Consider the following 18108-nt stretch of genomic DNA (forward strand, 5'->3'; position numbering starts at 1 on the left):
TCTTTATTTTCCTTATGTTTGTTTAATGAAGTGATGCTGAACCCGAGATCTGAAATCTACAAGTCAAAATATTTTTCTTTGTGTACAAACCTCAGTAAACGCATTTGATTTTTTGGGAGGTAGGGGGGTGTACACTTTGCCTTAAATTTCAAAGATTCTATCACTTTTGCACTGGAAACCAATGACCTTAAAAATAAAAATAAAAAGTGCAAGCCAAATGTTATGGCCAACTTCAGTTCTAAAAAGGAATATTTTATAGACAAGCCAACGACTGAAATTTTCTAAAACTTTTTTTCCATCATTTTAATACTGTAGCTGTTCCCCAAGAGAAATTGAAATCATGAACTATGAAAGCACTTCAATTACAATTATAAATAAGGTTAGAACACCAAAAAATACCACAAAAATTTCAAAAAGGCAAAGCCAGAAGATGCTAACAGGAAAAGGTCAGTAGCAATTCCTAACATCTTACACAGTAGCGATGACCTTGCATAAGAAAATGATATGTAGCAATTATAAGTAGACTACTAATGAGCTACTGATGATTTAATTTCCACGGGCTGAAAATTAAAAACAAATGAAACTAGAGGTTTTGTATAGCAGGTTTTTTTTTTGTTTTTTTTTTTTAATCCATACCATATTTCAGAGAATGCTACCAAATAAATCCTATAATATTCCAAATTCAGAGTTTTGCATTTGTGAAAGCTACATTATCCATACAAGTGCTGTGCTAACAGTGGAGCTCTTTAGTTCAAGGGCATTCCTGACTTCCATAAACTTCAAGAGCAAGGCTTCATTGGTGCATTTACACGAGAGATTCTTGACTAGCAAACAAATGAAGCACAAAGTGAGGAAAATCTGATTGCACGTACACACTGAAGGAAGGGAAACCCATGCAAAAACCCTGAAGGAGATGCCAACAATGTGGTTTCAATAATCTAACAAAAAAAAAAAAAAAAAAAAAAACACAAAACCTTTTACTGCACTTACCAGCAAAGCATTTGGAACAGAGATTCATAGTCTTGCTGGACCTGGGGCAAAATAAAAAAAAAAAAAGTAGAGCTAAAAAATTCATTATAATTCTAATCAACACAGGGAAGCTTTTCAGGAATGAAGCAAGGGTACAGACAGGGGAAGAACTTAAATGGCTGGGAGTCAAAGATAACAATAGGCTCGAAGTAGCTGAACTAGGAACGGGGATGGGGAAGAGACTTCATCTGATAACCTCTTTACAGAGCTTTTAAAACACAACTTTCACTTATTTAACCTCATAATGGAGAATAAGCTTCCTTTACCATTCAAGGTATTTTTGCACACCCATCAATCAGATCTTTCTATTGCCATCTGATAATAATGATAGACAGGAAGAGCCAATACATTCCACTTGGATATTAAAGCTCCCTTTGGCAGCAGCTTTGCAGGCCTGACAAATCCTGAATGCAGCATAGCAATAGAGAGATTAAAGTATTGCACTTATAAGGACATAGACAGATGTGCTCTTGGAAGTATAGCTGGAATGGTTTAAGGAGTTATTACCTCAAGCTGTTCATTACTACCCGCAGCTGCATCCAGCAGTAATTTAAAATAACCTGGCTGACTTTGCACTGACATGGACTAGGACAGTTCACATGATCCATTAGCGTGGCTCGACTTTCAGGGCAGTAACCTTCAGCTGAGAGAAAAACAGCTGGAGAATGACAGCAATATCTTAAGCCTCCCAGATGTCTTCGAAGTGTCGGTGCAATTAGGCCACAAGCGCTCACCCTCAGAGAAAGTTGGTAGGCCCACAGCCCACAGGCAAACAACAACAAAAGTTCAGGCTGCAGACCTCTCCAGGGCTACCAGGAAACTACTGAAAGCAATATACTATGGGAGCACCAGCTTCTCCCAGCTCACAAGAAGTGCTCTTCTAATGTCTCAACTTCTCTTTCAGGACATCAGCCGGAGACTGTTCTCGAAATGCCTCTAAGCGCTGAAACGCCTTTAGGTACGAGCAACCCAGTTTCTGTGCACACTGCCCGATAGCTCATTCAGTCAATGCTCCTGAATCAGCTCTGCTGTTCTATATCAGCATTAGCATCCTCCTGAGGAGGCCTGAAAGTACATGTTGATAGGCAAGATCGTACCACAATTGTCCGTGCCCGGAAGACCTTTTTCCCCTCCTTGAGGCAGCCTCTTAGCTGCACCATCTCATTTAGCCACATCAATCGCATCTTTATAATTGGAAATATGCACGCTTGAAAACAATTGAGACTACCAAACCACTTGGTTTCTAAATCCAGACAAACATGGATGGAATTTGAGATGAGGCCTGCACCTTACCATTACAAATTATAAAAATCAAGACTCGAGACAAAAACTTTGAGAATATTTTTTTCAAAGCAATTAGATCGCAAATAACGACACGTATTAGAAATATATATGTTTTCCCCAAAAAGTTTGCAAATGGATATTTTGAATGACTTTCCAGTTAGAAACTAAATCCAGACTTGATCAATCATATCTTAGTATTAGTCACATCAAAACATTACAGATGCTTTTCAATTCATGCACATTTGAAAGCTGGTTTACATCAGGCTCAAGGATTCTAGAAGAACACAGTTCACTGCAGATATGAGACATAAGCGTTTGCCAGCTACAGCAGGAGCCACAGACACATGAAAGCTACTTTTAAATGCAAACAGTATGTGCACAGGAGAAAAGTTAATTCCCAGGAAAAGAAAAGCAGAACAGCATTTGTAGCCATACAAATACATCATCATATCGGTATAGAAGATTCAATATCTATGTTGACAGTCTGCACAGGTTATCTACCTTCAAAAGAACTCCAATTAAAAACAGCATGGTGAGTCAACACCTACAGCATTAGTGTGCTGCAGTTCAGTACTCACTGCTTATGGGTTAGACCTTCTGGAGCAGCTCAATATGCCAGGCAGGAGCTTCTCTGCAAAGCCATTAAACCCCAGGGGCAGCAAAGAAAAAGAAAGGTAGAGTTCAGATGGTTCATATTGATGACATCGGAACGGGCAGCGACAAATGTTTTCACTGGTATCATCAACCATCTCAGCTGTTAAATATCAATCCGAATCCTCATACAATATTTACTTGTTGACACACCAACAATAAAAACACATGCGCACACACAACATACAGCCACATGAAAAAAGAAAAATGCTGCCATTTACTCATAACACAAAAACATTTTATTTCAGAAAGGACAGTGCTACCGGACAAGCAACTACACAAGCTAAATATCTTCAGTTCACTGTTATTCTTTCAAGTTTCACTTTCTGATCCTTTTATACGCGTTTTTAAGGCATCACAGTTGGTCTGAGGCTGCAGCATTGGATGAGAATCTAGATTTAGACACTCAGGTCACTGCAGAGGCACTGACATTAAACCAATACTAAGATAATGCTTTTTTTTTTTTTTTTTTTTATAAAAAAACACGTACTAAAGACAGTAGCAGTGTTGATTAACCATCACCCCTTTTGGAAAGTACAATATTTAATTAGAGCAAAAGTTTTTACAAAGAAAATATATCAAGCAGTTTACGTATGTCAACGTTTGTAGGTATTATCTGAAAGACATGCCAATGTCTGTCAAGTAAAAGGTATGTTTGACAGCTCTTTGGTGCACTGCAAATTCCTCCCCTCATCACTAGGATTTCCTCTTTCCTCTCACCACCCCTTTAAAACTGAGCACACCCATATATGCTGTTTTTCCTCATGTAAGTTGTGTTAGCCACATTGCTATTTTACATTACTTCCTAGTGACTCCAGCATTCACCAGAAGCACGTCACCAGCCAACAACACCAAAAATATAAGTTTTCCTATGTTCCTGACAGTCTTTTCAAATATATGGCTGTAATATCTGTTCTTTCTCCAGGTAATTTTATTTGCAATGCTCAAAGCGCTAAGGCATCAAACGGTCAGGACACGTGGTCATCCTCTTTGTTTCCACTTCATGGTCAACTCTACTTAGAGAGAAGACTTCTAGGAAAAACAGTACACTGCAGATTTCTAGGAACATTCACAAAAATGAGTGTAAAGGTGAATAAGGCATAGGCAGCTCAAAGTCCAAGTCAACCCTGGCAAAGAGAATTGTATGTTTTAGACTGCAGTTTTTTATGGCTAACCCCAACGCTTCCGCACCTTTCTCTCCCAGTTTGGTTGGGGTATTCAACATGCTGATGAATCACTTACTAAATTGCTGGTTTTAACTGGACATACTAAAGTAGTTCCCAGATTTCCCTCATAAAAGTCTGCTTCATGCTCAACAGCACCTAATCCAGAGTTACTACACCATCCATTTTATCTGTACGATATCCCTACAAAGCCAGTTTTGCATTAGTAATTTACAATCTCCACTTGTACATAATTTAAGCTGGTATTCAGAAAGACATCCATATTTATGGATAAATCAAGTCAAATAGAATGGTATTATCTCGAGGCAGAATATAAAGTTAAACCCTACTTGAAGGTACTTCCATCTGTCAAAAAGACACCATTTAACTAAAGGGTGATACAAAATTATTATGTAGATTTGGAAACCACAAGGTGAAGCATGCTCAGAAGGTCAAGTGGCAGAGCAAATGAGAGGCAGAGGATCTTCAAGCCAGCTGGAAAAATCCCAGAGGCTACCAAATAAATTGCATGCAACTATTCCACAGGACTTGGTCTACAGTAAGTTTAGTTATCAAAAGTGTTTCCACTTCCAAGAACAAACAAAAACTTCCTTGAAAACACAGCCTTGAAAGTACTAACAATGATGCGGGGATTTGGAAAAAGGAAGAAACTTACAGAAACAGGACATCCCAGAAACTACAGCATACTTGTGCTAGAAGCATTAAATAAATGATATGTAAGGGTAAAAATAAGAAAGCTCATTTCAGGATATTCAAACCATCATCCCTTACTTGGATGGTTGTGCCTGCAAATTTCTATAGCAAATGAAGCTATTTGAATCTATAGATAGAAGAACACACACAGAGTCTTAACTCCAGTGAGATTAACATCTGCATCTCAGATTAAACATGCATAATGGGAAGTGAGAAGCACTGAATTCCAAAAATACCATTCTTCGACTCCTGCATATTGATATACTGTAACTAGTTAATAAAATTGAAAACAAACTCTTATTCAGCCACTCTGCTTCCTTGATTCCCTTTTCATATATTACAAGCATATGAAGGTATGGCCTTATCTACTCCACTAAAAACACTGAAATTTATTTTCTCAAATATATACCCTAATGTACTAATTATTCCTTTTATTTCTTGCCATTTGGCAGCGTACCATTGCAAGATACCATCCAAATCAATGTGCCTTCTACTCTTCTGCCTTCACTGGAAGCCTGCTCTTCCTTTGCCCTCTCCCAATAAATAACTTCATCAATACGAAACCACAGCTAGAGAAAGAAGTTAGAATTCTTCCTGTAAATCTCCAAAGGTTGCTAGATGTATCGCAATTCATTCAAATAGCCAGAATCTAAAAGAGAATCTCTGTCTGAAGATTCAAGAATAAATTGCATGCAGAAACTTTGAGCACTGGGAGAGAGTTTAAAGGAATTATACAGAAACCCACTTTGTCTCAGCATCTTCAGACTTCCTAATGAAAACAATTTTCGGCCAAGAAACTTGGATAGGCATACCTAATAAATACCGAAGGTTTTGTAACAAAATCTTACATTTTCCAGCAGGCTGTCAGGCACTTCCTAGCTTCCCCATTCCCACCTTAAAGAAGAAAGATGAAAAAGCTAACCAGAAACACTAAAAACTAATACAAGCTAAACTTCACACTAAAGTGCCAAAGAGCAATATGAAGTGTTCAATTTGGTCTATATTATGATAACTCCCACACATTTTAAGGCCATAGTGAAATAGTATTATTAATGCAAATGCTCACCTGGTACGGCTGCACACGAGTAAAAATAAGTAAAGATTCTAGCATAGGTGTTCTCAGGGCTTAAGAAATCCACAGAGCAATAGTAATTTCTGGAAATAATTTTTCTTCAGTTGTCTTTCAGGAATGGAACAATATGGAATTTGAAGAAAAAAGAAAGCTTTCATATGGGATGTATACATTAGATACTTATTTTTAAATGTATTTAACTCCACAGGTGCAAACTAAGAATGAGTTTGCATTTTTGGTTTTGTTTGTTATTGGGAACAAGAGTTTTTAGCGTATCTAGTAATGATTCTTTATGATTTAGAAGTTCTATGACTTGGTAGTAGGAAAACATATCTGCTTCAGTGGCACTATAATTGCAGTGGTGATTAAACACATCATGTTAAATGCTTCTTGGGCCTCTTCCAGTGCAGCAATTAGAGTGGGATCTCCGTGTCGCTGCAGCCAAATATATCCTAGCTCCTGAATGATACCCGTCCAGTACGTCATGGGCTGTATGTCTGAGAAACATTAACATGTAATGAGTCATGTTATTAATTAGTTAAAACCACACAGAAGGCTCCACCCTACATGTTCTGCACATACTGTTTCATGTATTTGGCAACTTCAGGACAGCTATAACATATGTTAAAGCAATGCATTTATACTACTGTAGTTAATGGTCTGTCACAATTTCCATTATAAAGCAATTTTCAAAGGTTTATAACTCTGCTGAAGAATTCACTCCGAGCCGAATCCTGGCACACAGTAAAAGCAAAACTGTAGCCCACACATGTTTACTTTCATCCAACCAGACTTGGAGGATTATTCATCATTAAAAGAAAATTGATCCAATTCTGTATTTCCCTTACACTTTTCATCATTGCTGTGAGCATATAACACTTCACCTTGCACAGAAAGGAGGTTAATTAGACTGTATTAATAAGACCCTCCATCATCCCTTTGGAAGTTCTGTATAAGCTGTACACCGGCTTCTCAAGAAAGCCATTTTACTGGTCTAAATCCAATGTCACCTCATAGATTTCACCTATGTTATATATTTGATATTTCAGTTCCACCTGACTTTGTAATCTCGCTAATGGGATACAGTCGAGGGGATTTTGGACAGTTTAAACAATTATTTACATTTTTAGACTGAGGTGGCTCAGTAATTCCAAAAGACTGATGGATGCCAAATTCTGCTCACATAGAAGAGCAGAAGTGGAGCGTGTCAAATGCAGGTGGACTTGCAGAGAACCTGGCAAACAGAAACATTCGCATACACTCAGACTCTTCAGTGAACTAAAATCTGAAATTAAATATCCCACAAATGTGGTCTATGTCTTCTACTTCATCAGCTGTTGTATACCCACATGCTTGGGGCATTTACCAATTACAGGAATTCTAATTCAATTGGAAACTTATCAGGAAGATTTTATTACTGTTACTACAGGTTTTCCTTGCTTGGAAAACACATTAATCTGCTGGTACTCATTTCTGGACTCCTCATTTTGACAATTAACAATTTAGTGTCCCTTACCATTGCAAGATTTTTGGAACATGGCATTAAGTGATCCTTCAGTTAGTCAGTCACTTGCCAGCAGGGACTGACCACATCATCCTGACTTCAATTTGAGATGAAATGGAGAGTAAACTTCATGCCCAGCACAGCGTACGAGTGCAATGCCCTTTTGGCAACTTTCCACAGTCAAAAGATACGCCAATGCATCCCAATGAAGTCGCTCAACTCTGATTTATTATTTTTCCAATAGCTACACTAAAGCCTTCTTTTAAAACTCTTTGACTGAAGCACTTCTTATATTTTTAAATATACAGAGACACTGAAATGCTTTATTTATAATAAGGCCAGAGAACAGAACAAATACACAAGAGGGGAAAACAAGGAAAATACAGCAACAAAGTAGCTCCTTATCCTTACAAGACATATCTTGGGCTCTGACACAAAAGCACTGACGGAGTTCAAATGTAAAGCCTTATCCAAACAATTCATACAATAAACCACAAAGAATCCAATGCATCTAAACTAAAGAAGAAGGGTTGTAACAACTTAAATAAGATTCATTTAGGTTTCTAGCTGAGTGTACAAAGTTGTTGCCTCCAGTCAAAGCTACATGCTCCATAAATACATGTCTAAACTTTCTTAAAAAAAGAAACTCAGTAGCACAATTCTATAGCAAACATTCCCCTGCAAATCACCTGAATATTTTTCACAACAATGCGTAGCCTATTGTTTTAAGGACAGTAAGAAGGTTGAAATACTAAGTATTAGTAGACTCTGAAAGGTCTTCAGTTGAAAAGTAGGAATAAAATTTGAAAGTTCTGATCCAGCCACCTTCCACCAATTCTTGAAGACATTGCTGTTGCAGGTAATAAATAACTTTGCCCTATGACCACACAATCACTTTCAGATTTTACAATATTAAGTAGTAGCAAATTTAGCTTTTTCTTCAGATCAGGCAATCCAATGCTCCTCTGATAAGTAGCACTCAAAAACCTAAATCACAAGGTCAGGAATAGATAATAAATATAAAATCTTTCTAAGAAAAAAGAAGTTGGGAGAGACATCAAGAAAGCATTGTTTTTCCCTCTAACTTCAAGGCATGGCTACCTTCACATCAAACTTCCTTAGGAATCCTATTCCAACATTTTAGGACCCAAACAACTGCATTTAGATTAGAAAAAAATACAAAACCTTTCCTTTCTTGTTGAATTTAAGCTCGTAGTTATTGCAAAAAACTTTTAACAGCCTTGAAGATTCATGGCACCCTACTCATGTAAGGACAAAACAACCAAAGTTATGGCAACTAAGAGATCTCCTTTTCTAACACCATGATCATTCTTGAGCTTTTCTTTATTTCTTCCCATTCATCCATACCTTGTCTAACTACAGTGGGCAAATTGGACCTGGACTATAACTGCAGCTTTAACAAAGCTGAGGATAAGAGAAAACTTAACACAGATGTCTCTAGCTGTATTCCTGATTTCTAAATCAAGACTATACCTGTGCAATCAAGATTATAGCTGTCTATAATATTAGTTTCTGAAGAAGGGGAAAAAAAGACAAGTGTGTGTATATATATATATATATATATATATATATATATATATATATGGGGGGGGGGGGTTGTTTTGTTTAAAAAAAGAGGACTAAACAACTGGAAAAAATATCCAACAACCTATAAAACTAGCTCAGTCTCACCCCTCTGTTACTAGGCTGTACTACTATTTCTGCTCTGGCAACCAATTCCCACATCGTCAGGACTTAGCCTGAGAATTCTTCTGGAATCCAGAGTGGCCTGCAGCCAACTGTGGAACTAAAACAGGGAAAGATAACCGATGAAAAGAACTGCATGAGAAGAAACAAATCTGGATTTGCAAGAGGTTTTTTGGTTGTGTGTTTATTTTTTATATCAAAATCATTTTTCTTACTAGAAAACTCTTGATTGGTATTATAATGCTAATTGGTATGATAATTGCCTAGAATGGGTAGAACTTTGGAAGGACAAAAACGCCTTGCAAAGTATTTCAAAGACCTTGCCTGTTTGTATGACTGTGTAACGTTTACAACAACTTATTTAAACCAGTTATAAATGCTGTTGCACAGGATTCAACTTTTTAAGCGCATTCTGTTGAGTACTGTGCCTTGCATTCTCTCAAAAGCTAGCAGAATACCACAACTATAAACCTAAACTCCTTTGTCACAGAGAGATTGTTAACAGGTCAAACATCACACTGGCAAAAAGAAGTTTAAAGTGTTGACCATCCCAAGTACAGAGGGAGAAACACAAGCATGCTATCCACAAAAGATATGAAAAGAAGAGTCAGAACCCCAAGAATTATTTTGAAGATTCATTTCTACAAGTTAGGAAACCACGTGAAACTAGAGTTAGAAATAAAGCACACAGAAAGATCAGGAAAGAGTATCCCCTTGGATAACGCAAGAAAACATCTCTCATCCTGGACCGGTAGGAGCTGTGTCGCATTCATCACCGAAATTCACATTCTTCCATCCCAGTGAGCCTTGGACCCACTCACCCAGTCATGAAGCAACACGATTCTTGCTTTGACCAGTGCTGCCTCTGTACCTGATTACAGGCACTCATTTTCTGTTCTCACCTGGGAAACACCATTGCAGCCATGTCTCGTGATACTGTTCTAGGGAATAAGAGTACTTCCTTTCTTTCTGCAGGAATTTGCAGTGAATTGTATCAAGGATATGTCTATACTAGGAGCAAATTTCCAGGTAGTTATTTAAACAAAACATTCCTAAGAGCCACCTATTCTGGCAGAAAGCTATTCTGCCCTGTTGGTACGTTTAAAGAAAAGGAAAAAAAAAAAGTTATGGGAAAAGTCACTTTCAGAAGTGAAATAAAACACTGGTAGCTCATCGTAACCTTTGCAAAAACAAACAAACCCACAAGGTTTTTTCTAGCACACTTCCATCAGCTGCACTTCACCTACCCAAAACCACCTTACTGGTAGCACAAACAGGTCCGAATGCTTCTCCCAGTCACCCAGAAATTTTGGTTAACTTTCTAATAGCTCCCAGATACAAATTTGTATCAGATTTTTCATCTCTGAGGAAGAGACTAGAAACTCCTTGCCTCAAAAACCATCCCAGAGTAGAGAAACAGAGTTCTACCACTTGATGGTTATACTACAGCAAGTATAATGTATATAGTATAAAGTAAATATTGTAATAATTTTATAATGCTATAAAATAAACATTTATAAATGTATAAAATAAAATTATAATATACTTATATTAAACTTATTTTTTTAAAAGATAAAGTTTATACATATAAGCTAAACTAAAATAATGTAAACTAAACATAAACACCTTATACTAAGTCTTGGCCCAGAACACCACTTTGGATATTTTAACCTAGGAGATCAAACAGTTCTTTTCTCATATGTAACTTTTGCCTTTTTAATATATACATATATATAAATATATATATATATACACACACTTTTTTTTTAAACTGCAAAGCCAGAGTTCAGTGTGATTCAAAGGAACATGGCATTTCTAAACAGCATAAAGCTGTTTATCAACACTTCCCTCAAGATGTTTGTATTGAACATGCAACTTCTGAAGTTTTTGAAAAATCAAAATAAATCCGGTAAAATTCATTATAATGAAGAGTTCAAGGAACAAACCATTATAAACAAAGCTTTGACAACATGACTTTAAAAAGCAAACAAAAATAATAATAATAATAATAAAAGAAACAGTATAAGCAAGAGTTAGGCTGATAGTGACAAACAAAGCTGTATATGAAGCGAGATATTAATCTGCTCCTAGAAAAAGCTGGGATTTTTTTCATGAATGTGCACCAAGGCACAATGACAAGTTTTTAAAATATATATACACACACACTAAGCATCATTAGTTCAGTGAAAGTTGTCACCTACAGCTCAATCAATAGTTTATAAAAAAAAAATTAGCATCTTCTTTTAAGAGAAGTCTGCTCTGTAATGTTGCCTTCTCTGGTTCTTCTAAGACATTGGATGCTGGTCATAAAAACTCGTGCAGCCTCTCAGACCCTTCACCTGTGTGAATGATATATGGATCTATAAAACATTCCCAAACCATCCCACTAAAGACAAATGCTAAAAATTTATAAAAATAAAAATCTGCACAGTTAAGTCAAGAAATACAAATGAAATGGAAGTGCCTGAAAGGAGGAGCAGCAGAGGGAACACGGCAGCTATGTAAGTTTTGAATGCTTTACAGAAAAGAGCATGCACTACATCACTACATCATTAAGCTTGTTTTCTTCCTGCTAACCCTGTAAAGATTCACTGCCTCCCCTGTCACTTTTGATCCACACACAACATATTCCTCATGATAGCTAACAGCTACTTTTGTACAGGTTTTTTGTTAGTGGTTGGCTGTGCTTTTTTCCCCCCTCCTTTTCCTTTTTATTTTTTAATAAAAAGCCATAATTAAAACATTAAGCACTGAAATATTCTTTCTATGTCTGAAAACCCCAACTGCCCCCTACATTTTCAATATGATTTCTGAGATCTGAGCTTGACCTGGGACACACTGGTCAACTCCATTCTCTTTCTGAGTAAAGGATGCTGGAAAGTTCACGACTCGATGATGCCAGAGAGCCCTGCGAGTGAACGGGCTGCGACCCTCGAATCCTATGACTTGTGCCCAGGAGCGACAGCTGCCTCAGCTTCACACCTTATCCAGATATGTTATTTCATAATTTTTACTCTGAATAGAAAAATACTTCACATACATTTAACTAGGCTAACCAACTACACATTAAAAAAGCGTATGACCTCTGTAATGATCATCCTGAGCCCAGATCACTTCAGCTTTAGTGTCCTGAATTTGTGACCTGAAACAGGAAACCCCTTTAAAATAAGGTAACGTGTCATGGTGTCAAAGTCGTTCTTTTATTTTTTTAAAATCATTCTAAGTGCAAATACACGATCTCCAGCATGCAAATATAAGATGTACTCTTCACTATTTCCAGGAAGAAAAAGTACATTAAATGCTCTGCCCCAATTCCAGAGAGAAAAAAATTACTTTCAAAATACGCATTTAAAACCTGCCAATTTCTGACCTGAGAGCAAATACTGAGTTATCTTCTCATTAGCTACAGCTAGCCCATAGGTCTAACTACTTGTCTTTCTGTCCTTGTAGCAATACAACATGGTTCAAATACAGGAGACCTAAGGATCAGTAAAGCTGCTTCAAAAGGCAGATGAAGAGCATCCTGTGCATTCTTTTACAATGCAGCATTCCAGTCTTAGGCATTGTATTTTAACACAAGTTAATGAAGGACATCACACATCTGATTCACTGAACAAAACTGGCATATTAGCACATCTGTGCTTATGAATTTCTTCCATAGAGAAAACAAGCTCTCGGGAAAAAAAAAAAAACAACAACAAAAAACACCTAATAAAAGAGTAACTTTCTGTAACAGGAAAGCTGACAACACAGATGTCTGTATATTTTAACACTGTAAATAATGAAACAATTAAAATGAAAGGATACAATTAAACAAAAACATTTTGAGTCATAACACATGAATGTTAACAATAATCCAGATGCTTTTCCTTTCTTTTAAATAGGCAAAAAAAATAGGTAAAAGTGGAAAGATTTTTTATGTCAACTAAAACTAACTAAAAAGAATTACACCATATTTCAATGGGCTTCAAACTGTTTTCCTCACAGCCTAGTAAGTCAATCTTCCAGTTCCTTCCTCAGTCCCAGCAATCAGCTTTTTCTACCATGTTCCAAACTTTTTTGGGCTTCTCTACAAGCTTCTCGATGCCTTTTAGTAGAGTACCTGTCTCAACCAAATCCTAGCAATGATCGAAGTCATAGAGAAAAGCACATTTGTGCAAATTTCAGGCACCTGCCTTGCACGTTTCACTGACATTAAGAGGCAATGATGGCTATTAATACTGGTTTTCTTAACTGCAGTCAAACACCTGACCAAGAGCCATGAAGCTGTAGACACCCATCCTGAGTTGTTTGAGAGCTTCCTTCTCTTTTGCAGCTATGACACCTGTACGGGCACTGCCACTGCATCGACCAAAAAGTCCACAGTGTGAAGTTATCTTCCATAGGCACTGAAATACAACGAGCATGGTACACGAAAACCAGCCCAGACCAACAACACCAGTGCAGAATTAGACCCAACAGATAAGAGTTTGTTCCTTAGAGAGCTGTGCTGGCATTTTTACACTTATCTGTGTGTCTTAAAGTGTCCATATTCTCTGATTTTTCCATCTTTTATGCTGTTTACATCTCCTCAAAACATTTAAAACTATTTCTCACACTTCCAAAAGGAAACAACAGTAATTCATTCGAACATATTCAAGATCGGGTAGTTAATACATCTGGTGATCCCTGTAAAACATTCTTAGTTAAATGCCTGGAGTGCTGTACGTCGTCAAAGACCTCAATTATTTTTTTTTCCTTCCTCTGACTGTGATCAAGAACTCTTCTCTTTTCTGCATGTCCAAGTACAGCATACCTGAAAACTAATTCCTTACATTCCAATATGAGTATGGGTGCCCGGGGAAGACAGAAAAGATCAGAGGAAATGAACAACTCCACAGATACTTTTCAGATATCTCTCCCCAGAGAGCCTGTTTTTTGCATGATGGCAATAAGAATCAGGAAAGTTCTCCCCCGGTGTTTTTCACTCACAAGTCTTACTGTCAGAAAAGAAGATAAACAAGGCAGAAGACTTAACGGGATACAAAAGAAACATGTCAGCAAACACTGTTTAACCCTGTCTTCCACAAATTCTAGGCAATTAGTAAGATAGATGAATGGAGTGAGGGGAGCAGGACACAAATCTTAAGAGTTAAAATTAAACACAAAGCAGAATAGAGAAGCACCCTTACCTTGCTTTTAACACCCCATCATGACTATCAGAAGGATTTTGTCCTCAGTCTACACTTCACTCCCTTCTTAGTGTGCAACTCGTTGGACGCATGGAACATGGACACCCTATACAACCTGCTTGTGGAGGTGAAAGATGTGAACTGAGGCAGGACAAACCCCCATCCTATCAGCTGAAGTGGAAGGGACTGGAAAAATAAGCAATGGCAAGAATACTCAATCTGCTACTATGCCAGTTAGCATAGCTCCCGGGTTATTTACTAACAAATGAGATCATACAAACTGAAGCATGCATTAGATTATGACTAACACTGGGATATGCACTTTTCCATCCAAGTTTCACATGTGGTCTTCTAAACAGAGCGTATGAAGTGAAAGTTAAAACAACATGGACATTAAAAGCAAGACTGAAGAGCTGACATTTTAGTGTGTACTTAGCTCGTAGGCCTAAAAGACTCCCTGTTTGAAAATAATTTTTTATCTCACCGTAAAAGTTTCTGTGCTGCTACTATTATCCTTGGCAAGGAACAAAAACCTGTGCATAATTCCTTATGCTGTCAGTTAGTTCCACTCTAATCCACTCTGGGAAAATTTAAATCAATTATCTACAACCTGGAGCTGATACAGGAGGGCATTTAATAGCCAGTACCCCACCTAGTCTTTTCCTGAGTGCATCCTATGAAGAACTGGCACGTTGTTCAATGTCTAATCGCTGTTCTCAGAGAAAGAGTGCTCCACATCTTGGTTCAGCTCTTGGCTGAAAAACTGTCTGCAGAACTCTTTAAGAAAAGAAATTACACATTGCAACAGGAAAATGGTAAAGGAAATTAGGAAGAGATTGCCTGCCTTGTGTACCAGGTGGTGCTAACCTCCCTCTGCCTTCACACACAGCCAAAGCCATAAAACCAAATTGACGCTTTATTCAATAAAAACTCCGATGACCCCATACCTTCAAATATACCGTAGATATAAGCACCTAATAGCTTCTACCCAAGAGGACAGAGGTGATGAGGCATTACAGAAAAGTACCACCACAGGACAAAAGCATGCAGCACGCTGCCTTTTGGGTGCGCTACAACCCCTGCTCTCCATGGGTCTCTGCCAGTTTCCACCGTGCAGTTGTAATTCTCCAGGTACTCTAACATCTGCGAAGCATTTTATAACTCAAACGATCAGCACAGAGGGTTCCTGCTGCTGTTAACACTGAATCAGCTGAACTCCTAGCAGCGCTGGTGAGAATTTACTGCATAAAGGAAATGGTTTACAGAAACGGGTTACCGCACATCAGTACCAGCAGATGAGTCACGCTACGCCTTGCTCCGTATTCAAAAGACCGACCCTCAACTCTACAAAAGTTAACTTAAATCACAGCCTGCTTACGTTTAATGCAGGGCCGCAGTCAATTTCAGCTGCAATGGGCACTGCTAGATCACAATCCAGCCTGCAATGTCTGAAAATAAATCTGTTTATATTATATCTATATTTATCTGTATTTAGATTATATCAATTTATATATCCATATAAATCCATAAATCTACAAACAACTACTCTCCAAATAGGGAATGGACACTTAAGACCGCAGCAGTGGTATGTTACAACCAACAGCATCTACTGATGGGGTGGTCTTGCACATCATTCACACAAGGGCAAATGCTGACTGCTGCGATAACAGAAATAGGATAAATCTTAAAGCTTATCTTATTATGGGGTTCAGTACGACATGTGCAAAATAACCCACAATGCTTCTACAGAAAATAAAAGAAAGTATGAGTAATAATAGGGAAATGTATTTGTTTGCCTCCTTTTTGCACTGCAAGAATTCTAGGCTGTCTTTCGCTGTTTCTCTTTTCAGCACAAGTGCTAGTAATTCAGGAGGCAGGAGAATGAACACATTGGGAAGGACTATTATTAAAAAAATAAATACCCAGGAAATCAAATACAACATGAATATTTAACCTATTTAAACAGAATAAGAGAGGCATTCACAAAATGCTTGAGCAAAGCTAAAGCGAACAATGCTGGGTATTTCAATTCACTTCCTGATCCCTCAGTAAAGGTTGGAGAGAGCTCCCACTTCTGCTCCTGAGACTTTATTAAATTCAACAGAAGCCAAGAAGTGGCTTGACAGTCCCAACAGTTCAATTGATAAAACAGATTTCAAAGCTTGTAAGTTTCTCTATAAAGGTTAAAACAGCAACAGAAAAAAAGCAAAGAGATTCTTTTCCTTTCAGAAGTCCCCTTTTGAAAGCCTAGCGAAGACCTCAGACTTTTAATGAGCAGAAACTTTGGACTTCAGAATTAAGCTTTCCTCAAAATGTAAATTTCGTCTGAGAACAAGAATTATCCGAACTGCTGAACTCTGATTAAAGCTTCTCATTTTCTATGCCTCGCACAAGAAATGACCAAATCTTGTTCCCTTGTATCCTAAAGTTTAGCAAAAAAGCCACGTTAGCTTTTTTGGAAGTCCATTAGGCAAATTAATTGTTTGAGTTAATAAGAAAACAACAATGTCCATCGCTTCACTATAGAATATTGGTAAGGATATAAGGATAACAGATTGTGTTATCATCATCAATTTATGGCATCTGAAACATGCTGTCTGAAAGCCCTAATCTCATTAGAAGTGGTACAAGAGACCTAACACACTGCATCTGTCACACTCAGGCAGTCAGCTCTTAGTTCTGTCCAGAAGGAAAGGCACACTGCTTGGCCAGGCATTGCTCGGGTCAGCTTTCTGAACACACTCACGAACCACATGGCTATTTATGCATTTGAAATGAAATGCCTGAGCTTTATAAAACAAGTTAGTCCCCCTTAAAATACACTTCCTTGGGGGAGAGAAAAAAAAAGTACAAAGGAGGAAACCCCATATCCTCCCATCTCCCCAGTAATCTCATACTATTTCTGCAACTAAAACTACATTTTTTTCATTCATTGCATTTCAGCAACCAACACTTTCCTTAGAGTTTCAACACAGAGTACTAACTTTCATTTATCTAGCTCACCTGGCAGAGTTTACCTATCAGCTACAGCAATGCAACTGCTGCTGTGTCAACAGTTTCAAAGGAAAAAAAGATTATTTTATTATTATTATTATTATTTTCGTTTTTTGCTACAGTGTAAGAAACTTGTGAATACACTGCAGTAGCATTCATTTTTCCTTCCTTTTTCTTTTTTGTAACACCTATCATAAAGCTGTTCATAAGATGAGGGCAGGGCTTGGGTAACACACCACAAACATTTCATCTCCCAGCACACAAGAAAGTCCAGAAGCCTCCCCAGTAATAGGAACAAAACAGTCCAGGGAAAGAAAAAAAGTTTCTGAACAAGCCATCTTCTCAGATGCCAATGAGTCAGTCATATCTGTCTTTCCTTGTGCCATTTTCTGTTCCTTTAAGGTAAGCCTTTTATTTTGAGTCATTACTTTTTAGTTGGAACAAAATTATTACATGTTTTAAAAAAAACCCTATGAACTGGCCTGGCTAACCAGCTAAATATTCTGGTCTTAAGTGAAGTTTCCTGATGTACAAAGCATTACCCTTTACACAACAGAACCAAAGGTTTTGAAATTTTTTTGTCTTGCCATTACAGCACATAAGGTCAGTGACTGCAGCTGGATTTCTGGCATTTATAGTATGTAATATGAACAAAGCTGTATGAGTTCAGAGAAAAGTCTCAAAAAATTGAAAGGCTGGTTAAGGGAAAGCAGAACACCTCTAAAAACATTAGTCTGCTCCATAAAAGCTACGTTGTATGAAAGCTTTACATTCTACTGACTTTGCTTGTATTTATAAAGGCAGAGTTTGTGTGGATGG

At 37.6% G+C, this 18108-nt stretch overlaps 1 protein-coding gene across 1 annotated transcript in view; it reads right to left on the reverse strand.

Annotated features, from left to right (window-relative positions):
• LOC101794763 (AN1-type zinc finger protein 3) overlaps positions 1-18108 on the reverse strand; it is a 132174-nt gene that overhangs the window by 98614 nt on the left and 15452 nt on the right. Inside the window, exon 2 of the mRNA XM_038176192.2 lies at positions 991-1031. Within this exon, the coding sequence (XP_038032120.1) occupies positions 991-1031 (41 nt within the window). The remainder of the gene's footprint in view (positions 1-990; positions 1032-18108) is intronic.

The sequence above is a fragment of the Anas platyrhynchos genome, chromosome W, assembly GCF_047663525.1.
Source record: "Anas platyrhynchos isolate ZD024472 breed Pekin duck chromosome W, IASCAAS_PekinDuck_T2T, whole genome shotgun sequence".
Classification (NCBI taxonomy): domain Eukaryota; kingdom Metazoa; phylum Chordata; class Aves; order Anseriformes; family Anatidae; genus Anas; species Anas platyrhynchos.